Raw genomic sequence first — 10,030 nt, forward strand, 5'->3', positions numbered from 1 at the left:
TGAAATGATCAGCGTTTTCTCCAGAATGGCTGTACGGCTGAATACAATTATGCTGCATTATTTTCCTGTTTAACACTGTAAAGCTGCTGTGAAACAATCTGCATTGTAAAAAGCGCTATATAAATAAAGTTGACTTGACTTTATTTCCCTGATTAGGAAATGTAACAGGTTGGATCAGAGAACATTTAATTATATGAAAAGAGCTTTAGACTAATATAGACTATTATAGATTATGTGGGAAAAGCTGCTGCACATTGAAATAGACTCTGAATGTATTTAATATGTCAAACATTTGTAAAGTCATGCAGCCTACAACCAGTCTTTAAGCTTAAAGCTTTACCTGATTTACTTGCTTTTTATATGTAATTTTTAGCTGCTGCTAAATTCTTTTTTCTTGGCCCATGGAATACCATGAAAATTAATATTAGGTCAATAACTAACTGTTCTGCCAGTTTTCACCTCTGATATTATAACAATGATTAAGAATTAAATTTACGTTTGACCTGGAAGTATGCGGATTACTTTTTGTCGGGTGCTGTTGCCATGGTGAATGATATTTTCTGAGCTGAACTCAGAGTTGGTTGAAGCTGCTCATAGTCCAGCTGTGGGACTGATGTGTTCCTCAGAGCCGGCTCTATAAAGCTCAGGTTTACTGTTCCTGAGGGAAATAACCAGCCAAAGGGCAGAAATAATACAATAATTACACCTCCAACACTCGCAGACTGATTTCATGGAGTTTATAAATATGATACGCCAGCATGTCTGAGTGTTTTCCAACTGAAACAACAAATTCATTTGGTTTAGTTTGAGGTGAAGATGAAAAGCATGAGAGACCTGTATTTTGACACTTCCGGCTCCACCGGAAACCAGTCGGTGTTGTTGCGCTGGCTTCACTGAGCAGCTTCACACGTGTTCCATCTCACACACACACACACTCACACACTCACAGCCATGGCGCATCAGGACGGGATCGTGTGAGTAAACTTTATCAACACTTCTCATGACTGTCGCTTTAGTTCTCTCTCTCTCTCTCTCTCTGTGTGTGTGTGTGTGTGTGTGTGTGTGTGTGTGTGTGTGTGTGTGTGTGTGTGTGTGTGTGTGTGTGTGTGTGTGTGTGTGTGTGTGTGTGTGTGTGTGTGTGTGTGTGTGTGTGTGTATCATTATTCTAACTGCTCCATGCTTTAGGAGCTTCCTCATTATCAAACTGTTTCTCCGTTTGATCTTTATATTGTTGTCTAGATTTCTAATGTTGCTCTAAGTTTTCATCTTTAACCTCAAAAAGTGCCAAAACTGGTGTTGTTTATAGTCAATTTTAATTTCGGTTAAAATATGCCATCAATATTAAAACAGGAAAATAATGTAGCCTAAAGAATGAATTTCATTTGCATATCTTAAGTGAGAAACAATATATAAATCAGTTTTGTAGACAAGAGTGTAACTATTTTGTTTAGTGTAAAAACAACAATACACAAACTTTTTGTATATTAATAATATATTAATAAACTGTCAGAGATGGGTTACCGGTTTGTTGTCCTGATGATCGGCTGATCCCGATTCATGCTCTCTGATTTAACTCTGATCACTGATAACCTTTCAGATTATTATATTTCTGTTACTTTTTTATGGTAATTATGTATGTAACTTGTTTTAACAGGGTACTAAATAATCACAAACAATGATTCATTATACAGTGAACACTTTAATATGCCTTTTAAATGTGGTTTCTGCATATCAGGATAATTAATAAGGCTGTATTTTCTACGGTTTTCTATTTGGATAAAAAAAAATGTATTTATTTTAATAATTTTTTCACATCCTGCCCATTGATGTTCTAAAAACAGTGTTGATATTGAAGGCTATAAGCAAATACAGTGAATGTAATGTCGGCATGTATTAATAATTTTGTTTTTTAATTCACTGAACTAAAAATGAAAATAAAAACAAAAGCATATTAGCCTATATTTGATGACCCAATTATAATGTTCACTTCCATAAAAATATACATACTTGTAGGTTTAAAATTCTACATATGGCACATTATTGTCCAACAACAAATATGTTAGAAATATGTATACTTTAGTCAGAGTTATTGCTGTCCTATAGCTCTCCGTCTGTGTGGCGTGGGTCAGTGTTTTCCTGCTGAATTGGGCTAATTCATCATCATCATCATCATTTCTGCTCTTTTCTTCTTCTGGTCTGTTGGGCTTCTTCATCATCATTTCTTTTCTTCTTCTGGTCTGTTGCTGTCACAGGTCTCGTCTGCATTTACTGTACACTTAAAGCAACTCTCCACTGTTTTCAGAAATAGGGCTTATTAAACATCTTTCCTACTTTTAGATATGTGGGCAAATGCATTTGTGTCTCAGAGCCTTAATTCGCTACGGAGACCTAAAAGTCTAAACATTTGTCACACATGTATAGATATGCCGGAATGGCGTAGTTTAGTCGGGATGCTCGTCGCAACATCGCTTCCACAAGGGTAAGATTGGCCTCGGACGTCGTAAAGAGCGCCTGCCTGTCGGGAGGGGGGTCAGGGGTCAGGCCCCGATCAGATAACTCCAACAAACCTGCACAGAACATGTGAAACACACACACATCCAAGCACTAGGGCATCACACTCTAGTTAATGTCAGGGGATTATGAGCGTTTATCTGGAGAACACTCGATACCCAAACAGCGACTCCGTCATAACTATCAAGAGAGTGAGACATGCATGGAGGTCAACCCAGAGCATCTGGGGAGACTAGTTTAATACTACAAAATCATCCTCAAACTAAATATATAAAGGTATAAAATCACAGAATTACAATCATCTCTAGATTACATATGAAAGCAGAGAAAGAGATACTTAGTTTGATTATCTTTGATTATTCAGGTTATGGATATAATAAAAGAATCATTGAAAAGGATATGTGTATAAAAGAAGAGACAATCCGTTTCAGATCCACAGAGCGAGAGAGGGCTTTATTAAAACTGATATTATAACTGTTATTATAACTGTTATCCGTCCAGCAGCTTCCTCAGATCTGGGTCCAGGAATATAAACCTGAATAATAGTAATCTGGCCAAATTCCCTTGGAAGGTAAAAGGGTCTGAAAGATACAGAAAGCAACTCATAGTCCGGAGTGCACACTTTCTCTCGAATGCTCCACTGTGTTGCCCATTCACTGTCCACAAACACACACCTCCACCGATTGGCTAGTGTGATCTGTGTGTGTGTGTGTGTGTGTATGTGTGTGTGTGATCTGTGTGTGTGTGTGTGTGTGTGTGTGTGTGATCTGTGTGTGTGATCTGTGTGTGTGATCTGTGTGTGTGTGTGTGTGTGTGTGTGTGTGTGTGTGTGTGTGTCCCGGTCAGCTCTTATCATGGTGGAAGCAGGAAGTGCATCTTCAGTCATGTCTCCGTTAAGCAGATCAGGTTTACATTCCTCCTGGACTCTAGCCCTGAGCATCAGCTCCTCATCTCATTATTGAGCGGCCGCACGTCTGATATCATGGGAAGAGGAAAACACACACCTCACCTCCAGAGCCGGTCCGAATACCACCTCTCCAGACCTTTAGCTTCTTCCTTTCTTTAGTGTGTGTATTGTTCCTCCAGTCATTGAGTGTGTGTGTGTGTGTGTGTGTAGTTCCTCCAGTCATTGAGTGTGTGTGTGTGAGTGTGTGTGTGTGTTGTTCCTCCGGTCAGTGAGTTGTGTGTGTGTGTGTGTGTAGTTCCTCCAGTCATTGAGTGTGTGTGTGTGTGTGAGTGTGTGTGTGTGTTGTTCCTCCGGTCAGTGAGTGTGTGTGTGTGAGTGTGTGTGTGTATTGTTCCTCCAGTCATTGAGTGTGTGTGTGTGTGTGTGTGTGTGTGTGTTGTTCCTCCGGTCAGTGAGTGTGTGTGTGTGTGTGTGTGTGTGTGTGTGTTGTTCCTCCAGTCAGTGAGTGTGTGTGTGTGTTGTTCCTCCAGTCAGTGTGTGTGTGTGTGTGTGTGTGTGTGTGTGTGTGTGTGTGTGTGTGTGTGTGTGTGTGTGTGTGTGTGTGTGTGTGTGTGTGTGTGTGTGTGTGTGTGTGTGTGTGTGTGTGTGTGTGTGTGTGTGTGTAGTTCCTCCAGTCATTGAGTGTGTGTGTGTGTGTGTGTGTTCCTCCAGGAAGGCCAAGACGAGGCGCTCCAAGCGTTTCCTGCAGAGCCGCGAGCCGAAGCTGACGGAGAGCCTGAAGAACAGCATGATCATTAAAGGAGGAAACACCAGCGAGACGCTCACACAGGCCCTGAAGGACGTGGTGAGTTACTATAATCATCATCTTCATCATCTTCATCCTCTTCATCATCTTCCTCTGTGTCTGATTGGCTCTGTTTGTTTTCAGTATGCGCTGAAGAAACCCAACGCGGTGCTGTACAAGAAGTAAGTGTGACATCATCAGTCTTGTAGCTAAACAACTGGACTCTTGTAGAGAAACTGTGACTTTAACATCAACTGCTCTGACTAAAGTAATAAACAACTAAAAACAATTATGACTAAATGTACAACCCCAAATCAGAAAAAGTTGGGACAGTATGGAAAACGCAAAATAAAAAGAAGTGATTTCTAAATTTACTTTGACTTGTATTTCATTGCAGACAATATGAACACAAAATATTTCATGTTTTGTCTGGTCAACTTCATGTCATTTGTAAATATGCATCCTTTCCTGTCATTCAGACCTGCAACACATTTCAAAAAAAGTTGGGACAGTAAAGCATTTACCACTTTGTAATGTTGCCGTTCCTTTTCACAACACTTAAAAGACGTTTAGGGACTGAAGACACCAAGTGATGAAGTGTTTCAGGTGTAATTTTGTCCCATTCTTCCTGCAAACAAGTCTTAAGGTGGGCAACAGTTCGGGGTCTTCCACACATTCTCTATTGGAGACAGGTCGGGACTGAGGCAGGCCAGTCAAGTACCCGAACCCTCTTCCTCCACAGCCAGGACTGCAGAATGTGTGCAGAATGTGCTTTTGCATTGTCTTGTTGAAATATGCATGGACGTCCCTGGAAAAGATGTCTTCTTGAAGGCAGCATATTATGCTCCAAAATCTCTATGTACTTTTCAGCATTACTGGAGCCTTCACAGAAGTGCAAGTTACCTTTGCCAAGGGCACTGACACAACCCCATACCATGACAGACCCTGGCTTCTGGACTTGTTGCTGGTAACAGTCTGGATGATCCTTTTCTTCTTTGGTCCGGAGCACACGGCGTCCATTCCTCCCAAAAAATACCTGAAATACTGCTTCATCTGAGCACAGTACACGTTTCCACTGTGTGATGGTCCATCCCAGATGCCTCGAGCCCAGAGAAGTCGACGGCGCTTCTGGACACTGTTAACATAGGGCTTCCTTTTGGCACAGGACAGTTTAACTGGCATTTGTGGATGTAACTACGTATTGTGGTACTTGACAAAGGTTTGCCAAAGTAGTCCTGAGCCCATGTGGTGATATCGCTTCTAGATGAATGACGATTCTTGATGCAGTGCCGCCTGAGGGGTCGGAGATCACGGTTGTTCAGCTTAGGCTTGCGCCCTTGTCCTTTACGCACTGAAATTCCTCCAGATTCATTGAATCTTTTAATTATGTTATGCACTGTTGAATGTGAAATATCCAAATCTCTTCCTATCTTTCTTTGAGGAACATTGTTTTTAAACATTTCAATAATTTTCTCACGTATTTGTTGGCAAACTGGCGATCCTCGGCCCATCTTTGCTCCTAAAGGATTAGACCTTTCTTGGATGCTGCTTTTGTACCAAATCATAATTACAATCACCTGTTGACATCACCTGTTTCAAATCACATCATTATTTAACCATTTTACCTCATTACTAGCCCTAAATTGCTCCTGTCACAACTTTTTTTGAAATGTGTTGCAGGTTTGAATGACAGGAAAGGATGCATATTTACAAATGACATGAAGTTGACCAGACAAAACATGAAATATTTTGTGTCCATATTGTCTGCAATGAAATACAAGTCAAAGTAAAATTAGAAATCACTCCTTTTTTTTATTTGCGTTTTCCACACTGTCCCAACTTTTTCTGATTTGGGGTTGTAATTATTCACAAAAGATTAAAGGGCCACTAGATAACAAACAGACCAAAGACTCTTATTGACAATTACTAGCAAACCAGAACCAACCAGGACTTTCAATCTGACCACATGACTCTGATCACATGACTCAATTCTTTTACGTATAAAGAAAGAGTATTGGAATAAAAGTCTTTTTTCTCCTTAACCTCTTGCTGTTCCTAAGAATAGAATAACAAAAACACTTGTGACAAGCCATCAGAACCGAAGCGTGGTTAAAAACCGAGTGTGTATTGAACTGTGGACTAACTGTAGTGATGCATCCCTGATTCCTTGACCTTTCGATATAATCAACCATAGCTTGCTTTTAACTCAAATGTCATCTTTTAATTTCTTTAACGAGGCAGCCCTTTGGTTTGTGTCCTATCTTCACGCTAGAGTACAGTGTGTTAAAGTCACCCAGGAAAACTCACGGCTTCTGAACACCAGAATGGGCGTACCCCAGGGTTCTGTACTCGGCCCTTTGCTGTTCAGTGTCTTTATAAATGACTTGCCATTAAACTGGCCAGGTGTCAGTTTCCAGCTCTGGTGATTTTACAGGTGCATAAAGAACCGCCTCATTTGCACAGAGCGGGCGGCTGATGTCAGAGTGGCTCAATCTAAACCAGCTGGTGCTAAATCTTACACAGACAGTCTCCATGTGTTTTTCTGTTAAACGTGTTTTGGGCACAAGCAGCTCCTCTTTCACTCTATAGTCAACCAATAAAACTTATGGATATAAAGCCAATCCGCCATCACTGTCATATCCTCGAGAAAAACAATTTACTGAGCTTTGAAAGCTTTAGTGATTTGTTTTCTAAAATTAATTTTCAAATGTATTCATAATTTAGCACCTGAGCCGCTTTATTTAAATACAGAACAGCTAAAGTTAGTAGAAGCTCTTCATATCAGAAACGCAGAACACCTGCAGGACGAGCTCACTCATCACCATCTGACATTAACCCTATATCTGAGTTACCTTATAGACTGAAGACAACCCTAAACTATAACCTTTAAATATGATTCGTGTGTGTGTGTGTGTGTGTGTGTCCTGACAGGAAGAACATGCTGCGGCCCTTCGAGGACTCCACGGCTCTGGTGAGCTCCTGATCACGCCTCTCTCACACACACACACTCTCACTCACACTCTCACACACACTCTCACTCACACACACACACACACACACACACACACACACGTGACGCTCCTGTGCTTGCTCTCCTCCAGGAGTTCTTCTCCAAGAAGTCCGACTGCTCGCTGTTTTTGTTCGGCTCGCACAACAAGAAGAGGCCCAACAACCTGGTGTTCGGACGCATGTTTGACTTCCACGTGCTGGACATGTTTGAGCTGGGCGTGGAGCGGCTGGTGTCCCTGAGGGAGGTGAAGGTGAGCATCAGGGGTCAAGGGTCAGGGGGGCAACTGTGACCTGAGCATCAGGGGTCAGGGGGGTGACTGTGACCTGAGCATCAGGGGTCAGGGGGGCGACTGTGACCTGAGCATCAGGGGTCAGGGGGGCGACTGTGACCTGAGCATCAGGGGTCAGGGGGGCGACTGTGACCTGAGCATCAGGGGTCAGGGGGGCGACTGTGACCTGAGCATCAGGGGTCAGGGGGGCGACTGTGACCTGAGCATCAGGGGTCAGGGGGGCGACTGTGACCTGAGCGTCAGGGGTCAGGGGGGCGACTGTGACCTGAGCGTCAGGGGTCAGGGGGGCGACTGTGACCTGAGCGTCAGGGGTCAGGGGGGCGACTGTGACCTGAGCATCAGGGGGGTGACTGTGACCTGAGCATCAGGGGTCAGGGGGGCGACTGTGACCTGAGCATCAGGGGTCAGGGGGGCGACTGTGACCTGAGCATCAGGGGTCAGGGGGGCGACTGTGACCTGAGCATCAGGGGTCAGGGGGGCGACTGTGACCTGAGCATCAGGGGTCAGGGGGGCGACTGTGACCTGAGCATCAGGGGTCAGGGGGGCGACTGTGACCTGAGCGTCAGGGGTCAGGGGGGCGACTGTGACCTGAGCGTCAGGGGTCAGGGGGGCGACTGTGACCTGAGCATCAGGGGTCAGGGGGGCGACTGTGACCTGAGCATCAGGGGTCAGGGGGGCGACTGTGACCTGAGCATCAGGGGTCAGGGGGGCGACTGTGACCTGAGCATCAGGGGTCAGGGGGGCGACTGTGACCTGAGCGTCAGGGGTCAGGGGGGCGACTGTGACCTGAGCATCAGGGGTCAGGGGGGCGACTGTGACCTGAGCATCAGGGGTCAGGGGGGCGACTGTGACCTGAGCATCAGGGGTCAGGGGGGCGACTGTGACCTGAGCATCAGGGGTCAGGGGGGCGACTGTGACCTGAGCATCAGGGGTCAGGGGGGCGACTGTGACCTGAGCATCAGGGGTCAGGGGGGCGACTGTGACCTGAGCGTCAGGGGTCAGGGGGGCGACTGTGACCTGAGCGTCAGGGGTCAGGGGGGCGACTGTGACCTGAGCGTCAGGGGTCAGGGGGGCGACTGTGACCTGAGCATCAGGGGTCAGGGGGGCGACTGTGACCTGAGCATCAGGGGTCAGGGGGGCGACTGTGACCTGAGCATCAGGGGTCAGGGGGGCGACTGTGACCTGAGCATCAGGGGTCAGGGGGGCGACTGTGACCTGAGCATCAGGGGTCAGGGGGGCGACTGTGACCTGAGTCTGACCTGAGCATCAGGGGTCAGGGGGGCGACTGTGACCTGAGCGTCAGGGGTCAGGTCAGGTGAGACTGTAGGCGTTTCTCAATGTCAAGGAAGGATCCTCGGAAGCCAGAATCCCGAGGATGCTACGTCATCTACATCCCCTGTAGGGCTGTTCCAATGTCGAGGATCCTCAGAAAGTCCTTCGTTCGAAATATATGCCATATACAGGAAAGGATGCTTACCAGTAGATTTAGCGCTCTTCACGCTCTCAAATCACCCACAATCCTATGCGGCAGCTTTTCTCAAACGTCTTTTTATTAAAGCATACAATTAAACATACAATTCACTTGCATATTTTGAGGTTTTTTTTATAATAAAAATAATAAAAATAAAGTAAAATAAAATAATAATAATACAAAATAGATAAGAATAGATAACTAAATAAATCTATTAAACAGTAAACTTAAAGTGATAAAACATCAAAACAAGGAAAATAACAGCAAAAAAAACTAAACAAAAAACCACGATGGAAGAACACCACCAGACTGACCACGATATCCCACCCACCCTTATTTCCTCGTAGGCCTTCACTCAATTGTCATATATCGTGTGCTAGGACTGTTGTACTGAATGTGTAGTTTTTAGGTATGATATGAGGGGTTTCCATGTTTTATTGAATAGATTGAGTTTGTCTCTCAGCGTATACCTTATCCTTTCTAAATGAAGTGTGCTAGTTAAGTCCTCTAACCACATCTTAGAGGTAGGCACGGTTGTGCTCTTCCATAGGATGAGGATTAATCTCTTTGCTATTATGAAACCATAAGAGAGAAAACGCTGCTGTGACACACTTAGTTTCCTGAAGGTCTCCGATATTCCAAGAATGATGAACTGGGGTTCCTATGCGGCAGCTTTGCTATCTTGTTCAAAAAATACAAAATATCAGAGTCGGAGCATTAATGGGGCAATATGCTTTCAAGTGTAAGTGTTTACGTTACCAAACATTTGTTATAACCGTAGTAAATATAAGTAAAGTTTAACTTTTAAATGCCAATACAAATCACAACCGTATTGATATTATACAAATGACGTTATTGATGGCTAACAGACCTTTACACTGACGTAATGAGGTGCACTTGCTAGCCTGTTCTCCGAATGCTAAAGAGGAGCCTCGCCTCTGAAGGAAGAGGAAGGACCAGTCCTGCAGAGGACCCTTCCTTGACATTGAGAAACACCCTGTGACCTGAGTCTGACCTGAGCATCAGGGGTCATGGGGCGTGAGACTGTGACCTGAGTC

General features: G+C 44.4%; 1 protein-coding gene across 1 annotated transcript in view; it reads left to right on the top strand.

The window, feature by feature from the left end:
* The first annotated feature begins 877 nt into the window (after positions 1-877).
* Positions 878-10,030, top strand: part of rpf2 (ribosome production factor 2 homolog) — a 13,906-nt gene continuing 4,753 nt past the window's right edge. The window contains exons 1-5 of the mRNA XM_079831355.1: positions 878-974; positions 4,130-4,262; positions 4,347-4,384; positions 7,134-7,173; positions 7,304-7,462. Coding sequence (XP_079687481.1) covers positions 952-974; positions 4,130-4,262; positions 4,347-4,384; positions 7,134-7,173; positions 7,304-7,462 — 393 coding nt within the window. The 5' untranslated portion in view covers positions 878-951. The remainder of the gene's footprint in view (positions 975-4,129; positions 4,263-4,346; positions 4,385-7,133; positions 7,174-7,303; positions 7,463-10,030) is intronic.

This window comes from Gobio gobio (genome assembly GCF_949357685.1).
Source record: "Gobio gobio genome assembly, chromosome: 12".
In the NCBI taxonomy this organism is placed as follows: domain Eukaryota; kingdom Metazoa; phylum Chordata; class Actinopteri; order Cypriniformes; family Gobionidae; genus Gobio; species Gobio gobio.